The 19,022-nt window shown below is 38.6% G+C and overlaps 1 protein-coding gene across 10 annotated transcripts in view; it reads left to right on the top strand.

The window, feature by feature from the left end:
* The first annotated feature begins 607 nt into the window (after window positions 1-607).
* The window catches only part of LOC144284312 (uncharacterized), a 43,551-nt gene continuing 25,136 nt past the window's right edge, over window positions 608-19,022 (top strand). For all 10 annotated transcript variants that reach the window (XR_013352666.1, XR_013352665.1, XR_013352663.1 and 7 more), the window contains exon 1: window positions 608-897. Coding sequence is in view for 1 of the 10 variants with exons in the window: in XM_077848688.1 (XP_077704814.1) it covers window positions 785-897 (113 nt within the window). In the remaining 9 variants the exon portion in view is untranslated. The remainder of the gene's footprint in view (window positions 898-19,022) is intronic.

The raw sequence follows: 19,022 nt of genomic DNA, 5'->3' as shown, positions 1-19,022 counted from the left end.
AAGAAAAACAATCCTAACGTTTTGATGCATATCCTTCCAGAACTGTGCCATCCTTGCATTAGCCTGGGTATCAAATACATATTTTTTTTGTATCCATTTTTACACAATTTCTGGAAAAAAAAAATGTTCTTCTGATTCGGGAAGTGGATACTGAGGTCCGTCCTCTCTCTGAGTGTTTGGGGGCGTCTTCCTCCCCTTGGCCCGGCTGCATGTTCTCATCGCTGCACATTCCTATTTGCACGCAGACTGTGGGGCCCGTCCTGCGCCCCATTCTCTCCACTTGGGGGCTACCATAATCCACGTCAGGTCTACAAGCTGAATGCAGGGCGACCCACACGGGTTCCCAAACCAAGCCCGCGGAGGGCACCTTCGCCGTCTGAAATGAGAAGTCCTCCAAGCGCAAGGTCTGATTTTCGGACGCCCTTCATGAATGTGATTCATGGAAAAAAAAAAAAAAAAAAAACTACAATCCCCGTGGGGCTTTGCTCCTGGGTGCCTCCTCCCCGCCCCGCCTCCACCCCTGCGCCTGCGCACCCTGAGCGCGGACTACAACTCCCAGGATGCCTCCTGACGCTGCCCGCGCGGCCCTACTTCCTGCCCAGGCGTTTCCTGGGTAACAGTCCTCGGCCAGTCTGGGAAGTTTCGGGTGGGCGGGGCTTGCGGGCCGCCTGGAAAAGCTTTGGGAGTAGCTTTTTTTTCTTTTTTTTTTTTTTTCTTTTTTTTTTCCCCTCTGTCACAAAAAGGCGGCGGGTGTGCAGCGCAGATACGGCTGCGGCCTGCCTTTATGGTGCGCCCAGACTTTGCTTTTCTGAACCGGGAGATGCGCCTTTGCAGCTCCCTTCAGGCAGGACCAGCGCAGGTGGTTGGCGGCCTCGCTGCTGCTCGTCTTCCCGGAAGGTAGTAAGCTCCCCCGGGCGGGGGGCTTTGTCTGTGGCGTCCCCTGGTGTGTCCTCAGCCCCCGGTTAGGCTCTCGGGGCATCCGAGAGGCCGCACACCCGGTACCCTGGGTAGTGGGTACGGGAGCAGCGTCATCCCCAGGTCTCCCTCAACAGTGTCACCAGGAGCCAGGCGGAAGGACAGCAGATGGGAGGAAAGATGGGAGGAGTTCCCGTTTGCTGTGGCCGAGGAGGAGGAGGTCGCTTGGGAGCGCACTGGCTGCACCCACCCTAGTAGCGGTGTGGCTTTGGGCAGGTTCTCTCTGACCTCTCCGCGCCTCAGTTTCTTCATCTGTAAGCTGGGAGAACAAGATTTACTACGTAGAGTTGTTCCAGTTAGGAAGAGTTGACGTATATAGGGCCTGGCGCGTAGTGAGCATTTTTTTTAAAGATTTTATTTATTTATTCATGAGAGAGACAGAGACAGAGACACAGGCAGAGGGAGAAGCAGGCTCCTTGCAGGGAGCCCGACGTGGGACTCGATCCAGGGTCTCCAGGATCACGCCCTGGGCTGAAGGCGGCGCTGACCCGCTGAGCCACCCGGGCTGCCCGTGTAGTGAGCATTTATTAAGAGGCAGCTGTTGTCATTCTGGTCATTATTCAGTATCAAAGTGGGGGTGTTGATAAGAATCCTTGAAATAGGGACGCCCGGGTGGCTCAGCGGCTGACCACCTGCCTTGGGCTCAGGTCATGATCCCGCGGTCCTGGATTTGAATCCTGCAACAGGCTGCCTGCAGGGAGCCTGCTTCTCCCTCTGCCTGTGTCTCTGCCTCTCTGTGTGTGTCTCTCATGGATTAATAAAATCTTTAAAAAAAAAAAAATCATTGAAGTAGGGGTGCCCGAGTGGCTCAGTTCCTTAAGCATGTGCCTTGGGCCCAGGTCATGACCCTGGGGTCCTGCATCAGGCTCTCTGATCAGCGAGGAGCCTGCTTTTCCCTCTCATCCCTCCTCCCCCCCAACATGCTCACTCTCTCTCATGCTTGCTCTCTTCTCTCTCTCTCTCTCTCTCTCAAATAAAATCTCAAAAAAAAAAAAATCATTGAAGTAGACGAAAAGTAAAATGATCGGAATCAAAAAAGTTAAAATCCTTGTGAGATTGGCATGCAAAAGTCAGAATTGATAGTTAATACACAAGTTTGGGCTCTGCAGGCAGTTTGGTTCAAGGTCTTTTTATTGAGTCGCCAAACAGAATGAAAATCTCTCATCCTACTAGCCCAGAAAACAGATTGACACCAAACCTTTCAGTTTGCCCCCAAGCTGCCATTTTAAGTGCCAGGGCTAGTTGGTTCCAGGTCACAGGCCCCATTCATTTGTGTCCTACGGATACATGAAAGAAAATGTGCACTCCTTGCTGCCGATGTTCTGCTCACCAGGATTCTTTTGTTTTCTCCTGAGGTTGTTGCTCTGGACAACAAAAGAGATGTTAGGTCCCAACAAAGCTTTATAAATACCCTGACCCAGCTCCGCTATAATTATTGCCACATATAGCTAACAGGCATTTAAGAAAATATCCAAAGGAATGTACACTCATGTTGAACCCTGTCCATGTGTTGTGTCTGGCAATAGTGATACAAAACCGCATTTTTAGCTTAGTTTAGTTTTGGCCTCCTCTGATAAAACATAATTTTTTTCCCTCGATATGTGTGCTAGGTTATTTTCAGAAAAAATACTAATTTTGAGAAAGATAGCGTGGACCTGGTCACTCTGTGACATCATGTCTGATTTTAACTTTTTGCAAGGCAACATTTATAGTCATGAAGCAAAAGTAGATTTCGTGTAGAAGTCAGATGAAGGCCGGATGTCGGAGGTTTTTCTTCTGGCCTTGCCGTTTCCTGTAGTATCTGGCTGCAGCTCGTTATGATGTTTCATGTTTATTTAAGGTGTGGGCAGAATGTGAAAAAAAAAAAATAGTTGGCTGCAGCATTTGAGCTATGTTTTTGCTGCTTGATTTCTGCTTTGTTCTGTTGTTATAAGAAATAGATGGAAGAGAAAGCCATGTTTCAGAATGATAGGTGCTTTCAGCACTTCTTGTGTTGACCCAAGGCCAGTTATTTCTTCATGTAGATAGGACTGTACAAATTGGAGTAGCATTTTCTGAGTGTCCTCCAATTCAGGATGGCTGGACTTGGTTGAGTCACAGTGGTCACCTTGACCTCACTTCAAGATTACAAGATAACTTCATATCTAAATGCTAGGTGTGTTCATAAAAGGATCGCTGTTCTGTGCTGTTTCCCAAGTGGAAAAAAAATATATACACCGATTTAAATAGAATTACTCTTTGCTCTCCTGTGTATTTTGTTGTAGGCATGTTGATAACAAAGAATTAAAACAGTACTTTCAGGTTTATTATTTTTTAACGAAGAGTAATTGAGTGTCAATGTAATTCAATGTCAAATGAAGACTAATTGATGTCCTATCCAAGACAACAGACTATCTTAATAAATCCTCCCCTAATAGGAATAGTCTAGGATAAAATTGAGTAAGAACTCCAGCACTTACTTGACTTTGTTTCGTTTTAATGGTGGGATGTGCACATCTGCATCCTCTCTGATCATCGAAGCATTCAGTGGAGTTGGAAGCCTCACCTTCTGCTAGTGACACTGCTGCACTGCCTCCTGCCTTTCACTGCACGACCCCAGGGGGCACGGTTCACATCAAATTGTGTGTGTTTGTGTGTGTGTTTCCAAGAAGACACTTTGATTATTTATTTCTATCAGTTTCTTAAAAGATGGAAAGGAGGACAATGAAGGTTGGATTTATTCACTGTTCTTTCATTCCTGAGATATGACAGTCGTGGTCACTTTTTTATTAAATTGGGGTCAAGTTCCCAAGATTTCTGCCATTTTCCAGGGACACCCTTACCCCTGGCTCTGAGTTCTTGTTCTCACCAAACTTGCTCTTTCTCTCTCAGCCTCCATGGAGAGACTCTGTGCTTTATCTTGCCAGATTCTTACCAGACGTCTTATTCTCCAACTCTTGCCTCCTCCCATGTAGCATGGCTCCTCTTCCCTTTCTCACTTATGTGGAGCTCCAGTTTTTATTTCTTGGGCCTCTTTTTCTTCAGGCTCTCCAAGGAAATTACATTTTTATTCTTTGTCATATAGAGCAGTTTAGCCTTACATACCCATCTCAGCTTTGGACTTTACCTTTGTGTATCCAAAATCATATTAATGTGACCTGCTAACCAAGAGTCTTGAATTAGGTCATCTACCCTTAGCACTGACAAAGGTTTGTTTGTTTTTTTAATTTAGATTCAATCAGCCAACATAGAGTACATCATTAGTTTCAGGTGAAGAGTTCAATAATTCATCAGTTGCTTATAACACCCAAGTGCTCATCCCATTATGTGCCCTCCTTAATGCCCATCACCCAGTGACCACCCACCACCACTCCAGCAACCCTCAGTTTGTTTCCCAGAGTTAAGAATCTCTCATGGTTTTCCTCCTCTCTGATGACTTCCCATTCAGTTTTCCATCCCTTCCCCTATTGTCCTCTGTGCTGTTTCTTATATTCCACATGAGTGAAACCATATGATAATGGTCTTTCTCTGATTGACTTATTTTGCTCAGCATAATACCCTCCAGTTCCATCCACATGGATGTAAATGATAAGTATTCATCCTTTCTGATGGCTGAGTAATATTCCATTGTGTGTGTGTGTATATATATATATACACACACACCTTCTTTATCCGTTCATCTATTGATAGACATCTGGGCTCTTTTCATACTTTGGCTATTGTGGACATTGTTATTGTAAACTTTGGGGTGCAGATACATTTGTATCTTTGGGGTAAATACCTAGTAGTACAACTGCTGGCTCATATAGTAACTCTATTTTTAGCTTTTTGAGGACCTCCACACTACTTTCCAGCATGGTTGTACCAATTTATATTCCTATCAAAATGTAAGAGAGTTCCCCTTTCACCACATCCTTGCCCACATTTGTTGTTTCCTGTCTTGTTAATTTTAGCCATTCTGACTGGTGTGAAGTGGTATCGATTTGTATTTCCCTGATGCCAAGTAACGTGGAGCATTTTTTCACATAGTTGTTGGCCATTGCAGGTCTTCTTTGGAAAAGTATCTGTTCATGTCTTCTGCCCATTTCTTGACTGGATTGTTTTTTGGGTGTTGAGTTTGATAAGTTCTTTAGAGATCTTGGATGCTAGCCCTTTATCTGATATGTCATTTGCAAATATCTTCTCCTACTTCATAGGTTACCTTTTAGTTTTGTTGATTCGTTTCCTTTGCTGTGCAGAAGCTTTTTGTTTGGTGAAGTCCCAATAGCTCATTTTTACCTTTGTTTCCCTTACCTTTGGAGATATGTCTAGCAAGAAGTTGCTGTGGCTGAGGTCACAGAGGTTGCTGCCTGTGTTCTCCCCTAGGATTTTGATGGATTCCTGTCTCACATTTAGGTCTTTCATCCATTTTGAATTTATTTTTGTGTATGGTGTGAAGAAATGATCCCGTTTCATTCTTCTACATGTGGTTGTCCAATTTCCCCAGAACTGTTTATTGAAGAAACTGTCCTTTTTTCATTGGATATTCTTTCCTGCTTTGTTGAAGATTAGTTGACCATAGATTTGAGGATCCCTTTCTGGATTCTCTATTCTATTCCATTGATCTATGTGTCTGTTTTTGTGCCAATACCATACTGTCTTGGTGATGATTATAGCATTGTAATCAAGAGCTTCAAGATTCAAGAGCTTGAAGTCCAGAATTGTGATGCCCCCAGCTTTGATTTTGTTTTTCAAAATTCCTCTGGCTATTCAAGCTGTTTTCTGGTTCCGAACAAATTTTAGGATTATTTGTTCCAGCTCTGGGAAGAATGTTGATGGCATTTTGATAAGGATTACTTTGAATGTGTAAACTGCTCTGGGTAGCATAGACATTTTAACAATATTTATTCTTCCAATCCATGATCATGGAATGTTTTTCCATTTCATTGTGTCTTCTTCAATTTCTTTCATAAGTGTTCTGTAGTTATTAGAGATCCTTAGATCCTTTACATCTTTGGTTAGGTTTATTCCTAAGTATCTTATGGTTTTTGATGTCATTGTAAATGGGATCAATTCTTTAATTTCTCCTTCTTCAGTCTCATTGTTAGTGTATAAAAATGCAAGTGGTTTCTGTGCATTGATTTTATATCCTACCATGTTGCTATATTCCTGTATGAGTTCTAGCAATTTTGGGGGTACAATCTTTTGGGTTTTCCACATAAAGTATCATGTCATCTGTGAAGAGTGAGAATTTGACTTCTTTGCTGATTTGAATGCCTTTTGTTTCTTTTTGTTGTCTGATTGCTGAGGCTAGGATTTCTAGTACTATGTTAAACAACAGTGGTGAGAGTGGACATCCCTGTTGTATTCCCAGTTTTTGCCCATTGAGAATATTTGCTGTGGACTTTTAGTAGATGGCTTTTATGATTTTAAGATATGCTCCCTCTAGCCCTACACTGTGGATAGTTTTAATCAAGAAAGGATGTGGTGTTTTCTTAAATGCTTTTTCTGTATCAATTGAGAAGATCATATGGTTCTTGTCCTTTCTTTTATTAGTGTAATGTATTATGTTGATCAATTTGTGAATATCGAACCACCCTTGCAGCCCAGGAATAAATCCCACTTGGTTGTGGTGAATAATCCTGTTAATGTACTATTGGATCCTATTGGCTAGTATCTTGATAAGAATTTTGTCACCCATGTTCATTAGGAATATTGGTTGTAATTCTCTTTTTTGATGGGGCGTTTGTCTGATATTGGGATCAAGGTAATGCTGGCCTCTTAAAAAGACTTTGGAAGTTTTCCTTCCATTTCTGTTTTTTTGAAACAGCTTCAGAAGAATAGGTATTAGTTTTTCTTTAAACGTTTCATAGAATTCCCCTGGGAAGCCATCTGGCCCTGGACTCTTGTTTGTTGCGAGATTTTTGATTACTGATTCAATTTCCTTGCTGGTTATGGATCTGTTCAGGTTTTCTATTCCTCCTGTTTCAGTTTTGGTAGTTTATAAGTTTCTAGGAATGTATCCATTTCTCCCAACTTGCCTAACTTGTTGGCATATAGTTGCTCGTAATATGTTCTTAAAATCTTTTTATTTCCTTGGTGTTGGTCACGATCTCTCCTCTTTCATTCATGATTTTATTAATTTGGGTTCTTTCTCTTTTATTTTTGATAAGTCTGGCCAAGAGTTTCCTGATCTTATTAATTCCTTCAAAGAACCAGCTTGTAGTTTCATTGATGTGTTCTTTTGGTTTCTATCTCATTGATTTCTACTCTAATCCTTATTATTTCCCTTCTCCTGTTTGGTTTAGGCCTTTATTTGCTGTTTTTTCTCCAGTTACTTTAGGTGTAAGGTTATCTTATGTATTTGAGACTTTTCTACTTTTTTAAAAAACATTTACTTATTTGAGAGAGAGAGAGAACACAGAGGCAGAGGGAGAAGAAGACTCTGCTGAGTAGGGAGCCTGATGTGGGGCTTGATCTCATGACCCTGAGATCATAACCTGAGCCAAAGGCAGATGCTTAATGACTGAGCCACTTAGGCGCCCTGAGACTTTTCTAATTTTTTAAAAAAGGCTTGCATTGCTATGTACTTCCCTCTTAGGACTGCCTTTGCCATATCCCAAAGGTTTTGAACACTTGTGTTTTCATTTTTGTTTGTTTCCATGAATTTTTAGAATTCTTCTTTAATTTCCTGGTTGACCCATTCATTCTTTAGTAGGATGCTCTTTAACCTCCAAGTGTTTGAGTTCCTTCCAAATTCCTCTTGTGATTGAGTTCAAGTTTCAAAGCATGTGGTCTGAAAATATGCAGGGAATAATCCTAGTCTTTTGGTACTGGTTGAGACCTGATTTGTGACCCAGTATGTGATCTATTCTGGAGAATGATCCATGTACACTGAAGACTGTGTATTGTTGCTTTAGGATAGAATGCTCTGTATTTATCTGTGAAGTTCATCTGGTACAGTGTGTCATTCAAAGCCCTTGTTTCCTTGTTGATCTTCTGCTTAGAGGATCTATCCATTGCTGTGAGTGGGGTGTTGAAGTCCCTACTATTATTGTTTTATTATCAATGTGTTTCTTTAATTTTGTTATTAACTGGTTTATATAATTGGCTGCTCCCAAGTTAGGAGCATAAGTACAATTATTAAGTCTTCTTGTTGGATAGACCCTTTAAGTATGATATAGCGTCCTCTTCATCTCTTACTATAGTATTTGGTTTAAAATCTAATTGTCTGATATGAGGATTGCTACTCTAGCTTTCTTTTGATGTCCATTAGCATGATGAATCATTCTCCACCCCTTCACTTTCAATCTGGATGTTTCTTTAAGTCCAAAATGAGTCTCTTGTATGCAGCATAAGGATGAGTCTTGCTTTTTTGTCCAATATGATACCCTGTGTCTTTTGAGTGGAACATTTAGCCCATTTACATTTAGGGTAACTATTGAAAGATACAAATTTGGTGCCATTGTAGCACCTGTAAATTCCCTGTTTCTGTGGATTGTCTCTGTTTCTTTCTAGTCTATGTTACTTTGGGCTCTCTCTTCACTTACAAGATCCCCTTTAATATTTCTTGCAGGGCTGGTTTAGTGGTCACAAATTCTTTTAGTTTCTGTTTGTCCTAAAAGCTCTTTATCTCTCCTTCCACTCTGATTGATAGCCTTGGTGGATAAAGTATTCTTGGCTGCATGTTTTCTCATTTAGTACTCTGAATATATCATGCCAGCCTTTTCTGGCCTGCCAGGTTTCTGTGGATAGGTCTGCTGCTAGTCTAATGTTCCTACCCCTATAGGCTAAGGAGTTCTTGTCTTGAGCTGCTTTCAAGATTTTCTCTTTATGCCTGAAATTTGTAAACTTCACTATTATATGTTGAGAAGTTCTATTTTTATTGATTTTGAGGAGGATTCTCTCTGCCTCCTGGATTTAAATGCCTGTTTCCTTCCCCAGATTAGGGACATTCTCAGCTATGTTTTGCTCAAATATACCTTCTGTCCCCCCCCCCCCCTTTTATTCCCCTGGGATGCCAATAATTCTATATTTTTCACTTTATGGTATTGCTGATTTCTTGAAGTCTCCCCTCATGGTCTGTTAGTTGTTTTTTTTCTCTTTTCTTCAGCTTCCTTATTTCCATCATCTTGTCTTCTATGTCACTGACTCTCTTTTCTGCCTCATATAGCCTAGTTGTTAGAGCATCCATTTTAGATTACATCTTGGCTAAAGCATATAAAATTTTTTGAAAGATTTTATTTATTTATTTGAGAGAGAAAAGGTGAGAGAGAAAGAGCATGAGCAGGGAGGGGCAGAGGGAAAAGCAGACTCCCTGCTTAGTGCAGAGCCTAATGTGGGTCTTGATCCCGGAGCCCTAGAATCATGACCTGAGCCAAAGGCAGATGCTTAACAACTGAGCTACCCAGGCACTCCTAAAACATTTTTAATTTTAGCCTAATTAGCTTCCATTTCTGCACTAACAGATTCTTTAGTGTCTTTTATGTTTTTTTTCCAAGCCCAGCTATTAACTTTATAATTGTTGTCCTGAATTCCATCTCTGACATTTTACTTATATCCATATTGATTAGATCTGTGGCAGAGAGTATTACTTCTGGTTCTTTCTTTTGTTGTGAATTTCTCCTTCTAGTCATTTTGCCCTGAAAAGAATGGGTGAACAAGAGAACAAAATAAAAAATACCAGCCATGACCCAAGCAAAATACACACTAGACAAATCTAAAGAGGTCAAAAACCAAAAAAGAAAGAAAAAGAAAAAGAAAAGGGAAAAAAGAGAGGTTATAATATCCCAGGTGGACAAAACAGGGTGATCCACTTGGTCCTGGGTATATTTTGGCCTCTATATTAGAAGACACTAATCGCAAAATTGTAAAGAAAGGAAGAAAAAAAAAAAAAATATATATATATATATATAATTAAATATAGTGAAAGAAAGCCAAAAAATGAAGAATATATCTATAAAATGTAAATGTAAAAATGAAAGTTAAAAAAAGACTTAAAAACAAACAGTTGATAAAATAAGAAACTACCTGAAAAGGAAAGAGAAAAAAAGAATGGGAAAATTTAAACAGAAAGATGAAAGAATCATCAAGAATTCTAGATACTATTTTTCTCTAGCGCTGGATTTTTCCAGTCCTGTGTGGTCCGTAAACTTGCTGTTCCCCTGTTCTTCCAGCTGGTCTTCTGGGGGAGGCGCTTGGCTGCGCGGATTCTCAGGTGTCTTTGCCTGGGTGGAGATGCTCCACCCCTTGCCTAGGGGCTGGGCTCAATGTGAGCTGCTTCCGGTTGCACTATGTGACTTTTGTTCCCTGAAGGCTTTTTGGGATGGTTTAGAGGATGAAAATAAAAATGGTGGTGCCCCAATCTCCAGCCCCAGAGCTGAAAGATGGAGGCCCCCTCTTCATTTTTGGAGGCAGTCTTCACTTTTGTGTGTGCCAAACTCTGCAGACTCCTGTGATGGGCACCCATGCTGATCCTCTCCAGGAAGAGGAAGGGGGGTGGGGGGTGTCCCTGTGGGCCTGCTGCTTACATGGCCCTTGTGCAGAGAGTGGTTATCTCATCATGTCGTGGGCCCTGGTTAATGGCAAACTGTGCTGAGAGCCCACTCCTGGACTTACTGGCTGTAGTCCTTTTACCCGTTCCTGTTTTGCACTCTGGGGTGATATCACTTCCTAGTAGCTGGCTTTTGGAGGCTCCCTCCCACCCCCCACCCCCCACCCCCACTGTTTATCTTCCAATATATCCCTCTCAGGTACACTGATTCACATCTACTACCTTGCAAAAAAATGGTCACTTTTCTATTTGTAGAATTCCAGCAATTCTTTTCTTACATCTCAGGTTGAATTCATAGGTGTTCAGAGTGATTTGATAGATATCAGGCTAAATTCAAAGGACCAGATAAAATGAGATCCCCTCCTCTTCCACCATCTTCCCTCCCACCCTCCTGACAAAGGTTTTATAGTTTTAAGTCTTTTCTTCCTTTTCTATTTTAGGTGAATGTGAGCCTTGTATTCTAACTAATATGAATTATTCCATGCTCTCACAGAAAGAAGAAGCAGTTAAAGCCATTTTTTATTTAAAATATTTTGTCACCCCGCTATGCACATTATTCTCTTCGTTATTTCACTTAATAAGTAATGTGCATCTGTTAGGTCCTAGACATGGAAAATAGGTATGAGGATACAACAAAGAACAAGAAGGGATAAGAAAAGTCCCTTCCCTCATGGACTTTACATTCTAGTGAGATACTGACACTAAGCAAGTGGACAAATTCCATAAGAACAGGTGATGGTAAGTGCTGGGGAGGCAGATGATCTCAGGTAAAGAGCTAGGAAATGATGGTACCATTAGTTTAGCTAGGATGGCCCAGGAAGGTGTTACAGAGAAAGCGAGTAAGTTCCGGAATAAAGTGAGGAAGGAGGCCATGCTCACTTCTTGCAGAAGAATGTTTCAAGCAAAGACATAGTAAGTCCAAAGTCCCTTAGCTGGAGAGGGCCAAAGAGCAGCAGCTTGGGCAGAGCGGCTGGCACACATGAGAGATAGCAAGAATATGTGTGAAGACATTGCAGAGGAGCCCAGAGGCCAGGTCACATAGGGTCTCTCGCTGGGTAAGGACTTTGGATTTTATTTTAAGTGTGATGAAAAGTCATTGGGGAGTTTCATATGGGCGAGCAACAAGATCTAGCTTATATATATATATATATAGTTGAGATATATTTCATATACAGTAAAATTTACTCTTTTAAAGTGTACAACTCGGTGGTTTTCATGTATTCAGAGGACTGTGCAACCTTCACTGCTGTGTAATTCCAGAATATTTCATGATCCCTAAAAGAAACATCTTAGCAGTACTCATTAGCAGCCACTGCCTCTTCTTCCCAGTCCCTTTCAATGCCTAATGTACTTCTGTCTTTCTGGATTTACTGATTTTGAACATTTCAGATAAATGGCATTTTACAACTTGTGGTATTTTGTGTGTCTTTCTTATTTACCATATTTTCTGGTTTGTTCATGTTGTAGAATCCATCAATTCTTCTTTCCTTTTTATAGCTGAATAACATTTTATTATATGGACATACCCCGTTTTGTTCATTTATTTGTTGATGGATACCTGGGTTGTTTCTACTTTTTGACTCTTATGAATAGAGCTGCTATGAGCATTTGTGTACAAATTTTTGTGTGTATGTGTGTTTTTGTTTCTCCTAGATATGTAGCCAGGAGTGAAATTGCTGGATATGCAGTAACACCACACTTATCCTTCTGAGGAACTACATGACCATTTCCCCAGCAGTTGTACCAGCAGTATATGAGGGTTCCAATTTCTATCCTTTGATGATACCTATCTAGTAGTGTGTGTTAGGGATATCCCATTGTGGTGTTGATTTGTATTTCCCTAATAATTAATGAAATTGAGCATCTTTTCATGTGGTTATTAGTCATCTAAATATTTTCTTTGGAGAAATGTCTACTGCAATACTTTTTCCATTTCTAAATTGAATTGTGTATTTTTATGTTCAGTTATAGAGCTCTTTATATTTTCTCAGTACTAGACTTTTATCAGATATGTGATCTGCAGATTTTTTCCCCCCATTTGTACTATCCAGGTTGTCTTTTATTATCTTGATGGTATCTACTGAAACACAAGAGTTTTTTATTTTGATTAAGTCCAATTATTTTTTCTTTGACTGTTAGTGCTTTAGGTATCCTATCTAAGGAGACATTGCCTACCCCAAGGACATGAAGATTTATATCTATGTTTCCTTTTAATACGAGTTTTATAGTTTTAGCTCTTTACTTAGATCTTTGACCATTTTGAGTTAGTTTTTTAAATGATGTGAGGTAAGGTTCAAATGCACTCTTATGTATGTAGATAGCCAGTTGTCCCAGAATAATTTGTTTAAAAGGCTATTTCCCCCATTGAATGATCTTACTATTGTTAAAAATCAGTTGACCATGGATGCATGGTTTTATTTCTGGATTCTTACTGTATTCTACTGAAATACATGTTTATCCTTGTACCAGTACCATACAAACTTGAAAACTGTAGCATTGTAGTGGGTTTTGAAATTGGGAAATGTGAGTCTTTTCAAGATTTTTTTTGGCTATTTAAAGTTTTTTTAAATCCCTATGAATTTTAGAACCAACTCATCAATTTCTGCAAAAAAAAAAAAAACACATTAAGTAGGATGACTTATGTTTTAAAAGTAATACAATGGCTTTACTGTAGAGAATATATTGTAGAGAAACCAGCTAAGAGGCTACTTTAGTAGTCTAGGTGAGGGAAAATATTAGCTTGGAACCAGGTATTAGGCATAGAATTGGTAAGAAGTGGTTGAATTTTCAAGATGTGATTCCCTGGTTTTGCAGATGAATTAGATATGGAGTGTGAACAAAAGAGAAAAATTAAGAATGATTAAAGATTTTGACTGAGGTAATTAAGTGGACACTATTGCCATTTACTGAGATGGGGACCCCTGAGAAAGAGTGGATTAGGGGACAAAAATTTGTTTTTGGACATGCTAAGTTTTAGATATTTATTAAAAATCTTTATGAAAATGTCAAGTAAAAAACTAAGTCTGAAAGAAATCAGAGTTGAAATAAAAGTGAATATATAGATGAAATTCAATGTCCTGGGACTGAATGAAATGAATGAATGAAGGAGTGCGAATAAAAAAAGATAAGTCCTAAAGACTGATTGTGGGGTGCTCCAACCTTTAAAGGTGGGAAAATGGAAGAGGAGCCAACAAAAGAGAGGCTAATAGCAGCAAAACCAAAAGAGTATGTGTGTATCTTGAATATGAAAGGGGAAAAAAAGTGTTTCAAGATGGAGGGAGTGATTAACTGGTTACAAGCTGAGAGTGAGTGAAAGGAGGACAGAGAATCATGCTTTGGAGGTCAATGAAGAGCATGATTTCCACAATGCCTGCAACAAGAGATTGGAGTGGATTTGAGAAAACCCGGGAAGGAATGAAATGGAAACAGAGAAGACTCTTTCAAGGAGTTTTTCTTTTTTCTTTCCTTTTTTTTCTTAATTTGTTTTATTTATGGACATTTTCATGAACAAAAGTAGCAGGGATAGAGACTTTCACTTCCAGCAGAGATTGAGTAACAGGGACTGTATTTACTTTTCTGCATGAGACAATTTAGAACTAGACAAAATACATGAAACAGTGGTTTGAAAGACTTTAGGCAACAAAAGACAGTTATCTCTGAGAGAGAAGAAACAAATGAGTGAGCCACATGACTGCTGCAGCGTACTGCCTTGAGAGAGTCTTGGGCCTCAGCACAGGAAGGGGACAGAGCCTGGTTGGGCCCTTGAATTGAGGATGTAGAACTGAGACTCTAAGGGGACTAAGGTGACTAGAGATCACAGAATAAAATACTAGAGAGGAGAGAGCCACAGAGAGAGAATTTCAAAGATCTGCAGAAGGTCTTGCTTGATTATTAGCTGAATACTCGCCAGCACATGGTCCCTTTAAAAGGATTAGTAGAAATAGTACCTGGTGCTCACACAGTGCTGGGAATGAGGTCTTTTCCCTCTGGCAAAAGTGGAATGGGAGATTCACATGGCATTTGCTACAGTACTTAGAAGCTTTTGCCTCAGTAAGGAGACTTAATAAGTCACAGACAGTGCATTTTTGCCTAACTTATCTTAAAAGCAAGGTCCAAAAAAGTCTAATCATTGCTAAGTAACATAAAATCATAAAATAAAGCTTAAGAATCATTATAGGAATACAAAAATACCCAGCATCCTTCAAGGAAAAATATATAATGTCTGGTATTCAATAAAAAATAACCAGGCAAGAAAATGCTCCTCCTAATAGGGAGATAAATCAGTTGGTCCAAAATCAGCCCAGAACTGACACAGATATTAGAATTAGCAAATACTTGAACATGATTATTCTGTCTCTATTGTATATGTTCAAATTTTAAATAGATATATGGAAGATATAAATATACCCAAATACTTATAATAGAGATGAAAACTACAATATTACAGATGAAAAATATACAGGTTGGGATCAATAGCATATTAGACATTGTAAAAGAAAAGATTAGTGAACTTGAAGACATAACAATAATGAAACATACTAATGAAAGGAAATAATAATAAAAAACAATAAACAGAGTATCAGTGAACCGTGGAAGTTTCAAATGGCCTAATATACATGTAATTGGGAGAGAAAGCTGGACAGAAAAAATTTTGAAGAAATAATAAGCAAAATTTTTTTCAAGTTTAATAAAACCTGTAAACTCATAGTTTCAAAACACCCAACAAACCCAATTCAAGAAATATGATGAAAATCACATCAAAGCACATCATGTCCAGACAGCTCAAAACTACTGATAAAGAGATAATCTTAAAAACAGGTGAAGGGGTGGAGTAGAAAAGACACATTTTACTTACAGTAGAACAAAGATAAGGATGACAGTAGATTTCTTGCCAGAAATAATGCAGGTGATAAGACAGTGGAGCAACATTTAAAAAATATTTTAAAAAATTTAAAAGACTGCTTAGAATTCTATACCTGGCAAAACTAACTTTGAAAGCTGAAAGGGTGATAAAGATTTTTTTTTTCAGATATACAAAAGCTGAAGGGATGCAACCAGTAGACTCACACTACAAGAAATAGTAAGGGTAGTCCTACAAAGAGAAGGAAAATGGTAACAGATGGAAAGGTGGATCTAAGCAAAGAAAGGAAAAGCATCAGAGATGGAAACTACATGGATAAAAATATAAGATTTTTTAAAGTATTTAAATCTTATTAAAAGGTAATTGTTTAAACAAAAGTAATAACTATGTAATATAGGACTACAACATATGTAAAACTGAACCATGTGATATCAATAGCAAAAAGATTAGGAGGGGAAAAATGGAGGTATGTCATTTTTAGATTCTTATATGTACATACAGTGGTATAATTTCACTAGAAGACAGACTGTGGTTAGTTGTCTAAAGCAACCACAAAAATAACAAAACAAAGTTATAGCTAATAAAGTAACAAAGCAGATCAAATGAAATCATAAAAAATACTCAAACCAAGAGAAGGTAGAAGAAGGAGAGAGAGAGAAAACTGATGGGATAAATTGAAAACAAATAGAAAAATGTTAAATATGACCCTAACCACATCAGTAATCACATTAAATGTTAATGATCTAAATTTAATGTAGAGATTTTGAATGGATAAAGTAGAATTTGCTTTTGGGCATGCTTATTTTGACCTAATTATATGCTACCTACAAGAATCGCACTTCAGAGGCACCTGGGTGGAGCAGTGGATTAAGCAACTGACTCTTGGTTTCAGCTCAGGTGGCGATCTCGGGGTCATAAGATTGGGCCCCACATTGGGCTCTGCACTCAGTGTGGAGTCTGCTTGAGATTCTCTCTCCCTCTCCCTCCGCACCTCCCATTCATGCTTTCTCCCTCTCTCTCGCTCTCTCTCTCTCATAAGAAAGAAAGAATAACACTTCAAATGCAGATACAAATAGGTTAACAATAAAATAATGAAAAAGTATTTACCATGTTAATACTAATCAGAAGACAGAATAGCTTAAAAATTAAAAAAAAGAATGGCTATATTAATATCAGATAAAGTAGATTTCAGAGACCATGGATAAAAACGTCATTCTATAATGATTTAGCAATATAAAGACATTCATCAAGACCTGAAAAGCTCTAAGTTTATAAGTAACTTAAACACTATCAATCAAATTAACCTCCTTTATAATCAGAATAGTTTGCCTGCATATGACACAATATACATTCTTCTAAAATGTACATGGAACATATACCAAAATGGACAATATCCTGACCCATAAAATAACTCCAAATAAATTCGAAAGGATTCAATTCATACAATGTGTGTTCTCTGACAACCATAAAATTAAAGCAGAAATCAATGACAGAAAGATCACTGAAAAATCCTCAGATGTTTATAATCTAAATAACAAATGGTTAAAGAGTAAATCACAAGGAAAATGAGAAAGTATTTTTAAAAATGAAAATAAAAAGGCATCATATAAAATGCACAGCATGACACTAGAATAGCACATAGGAAGAAGTTTCTTGAATTGAATGACTGTATTAGAAAGAAAGGTCTTAGTTATCAACCTCACTTTCCACTTTAAGTAACCAGAAAAAGAAGAGCAAGTTAAATCCAAAGTTGAATTAAAAAAAATTTTGGGACAAATCAATACAATAAAAAAACAACAACAGAGGAAGTCATTGGAAACAATACAACCGATATATTTTTAGCTAGAAGGATCAAGAAGAAAAAAGATGACACAAATTAATCAACATCAGGAACAGGGTAGTGGCATCACTACATTTTCTACTGATATTACAAGAATGATAAGGAATATCATGAACAACTTTATGCCAGTAAATCCAACACGTAAGATGAAATGCACAGTTTTTTGAGAGACACAACAAATTACAAAAGCCCAATCAGGAAGAGATATGCTAATTGCTCTATTTGTACTAAAGAATTTAGCATGTGATTAAAGTAATTTTATGAAAAAACTTCAAGTCCAGATGACTTCATCAGTGAATTGTAGCAGACATTTAAGAAGGAAATAATATTAATCTACACAAATGCTTTCAGGATGCTGGAAAAGTAAAATTACTTTTCAGCCAGCATTATTACTCTGATGCTGACACCAAAGATATTCTAGAAAAAAAAATACAGAATAAGATTATTAAGATATTTTAAACTATGATAATTTTAATAGAAATAGAAAAAAGTATTTGACAAAATCCCACATTCATTCATGATAAAAACTCTCAGCAAACTAGTCATAAAGGGGCCTTTACAAAATATCTATATTGGGACACCTGGGTGGCTCAGCAGTTGAGCATCTGCCTTCTGCTCAGGGTGTGATCCTGGAATGCCTGGATGGAGTCCTGCATCGGGCTGGGCTCCCTGTTTGGAGCCTGCTTCTCCCTCTGCCTGTGTCTCTGTCTCTCTCTCTCTCTCTCTCTGTGTGTCTCTCATGAATAAATAAATAAAATCTTTTTTAAAAACACCAAAAAACCCAAAAATATTTATATTAACATCATACTTAATAGTGAAAGACTAAATGCTTTTCCTCTAAGATCAAGAACAAGACAAGGATGTTTGCTTTCATCAATTTTTATTCAGCCTTGTGCTAAAAGTTATAGAAACAAAACTGTCTTTATTTGCAGGTGATACACTTACCTATCTGGTCTTCATTTTAACTAATCCAACTTGCCTTTGTAGTGCAAAGGCAGCCATATACAAAATATCACCAAAGAGTATTTACGTGCTCCAGAAAAACCATACCTAAAAATCAAGCCACATTTGGCCCCATGGGTCATTGTTTCTTAACCCTTGGTCTATGTAGAAAATCTCTTGGACTCTACAAAAATTTTCTAATACTAATGAGAGGTTACAGGACACAAGACCAATACACCAAAAAATTTTTGTTTTTATATAATAACTGGACAATCAGGGTAATTGCATATATTATTATTCAATTATACATCTGAAATATGTATTGTACCCTACTAAAAATTGTGCATTATTAAGCAGTACATATAACGTAGATACAATTTACTGTTTCAATCATAGCTCAAAAAACATTTTTAGTTAAAAAAAAATAGCAAAAATAATGTAACATAAATCCTCCCATCACTCCGCTTCAGTAATTTTCAGCATTCTTCTGTTCTCTTTCAAAGGCTTTTGCTGTCTAGGGGAACAGAGAAATGGGCTGTATCTAGAAGGGATTATGGGATAAAGAGAGGATTTTTGTTTTTTATTATGGTGGGATGTGCTACAGCATGTCTAGATGCAGATGAGAAGAGAGGGCACACGGAGGCATAAGGAAGTGGAACCGATTCCTGAGTGGGCAGGAAGGGCTGGGCTTGTGTCCTGTGCATAAGGGAGGCATGGGCCTCGGAGAAGCACACAGCTCCTCTGTGACAAACAAAGACGGACAGAACTTGCTTATTGTGCCACAGTGGCTCTTTGTTGGTGATAATGATAATATCAACAATTACAACAATGAGAACAGTTGGGAGGCCTTTGTATTCATTAATAAAATGAGTCACACACAAATTCAGCAGTAC

This window comes from Canis aureus, chromosome 15, assembly GCF_053574225.1.
Source record: "Canis aureus isolate CA01 chromosome 15, VMU_Caureus_v.1.0, whole genome shotgun sequence".
In the NCBI taxonomy this organism is placed as follows: domain Eukaryota; kingdom Metazoa; phylum Chordata; class Mammalia; order Carnivora; family Canidae; genus Canis; species Canis aureus.
Note: the sequence above shows the minus strand (reverse complement) of the source record. Positions and strands in the feature narration are given on the sequence as shown.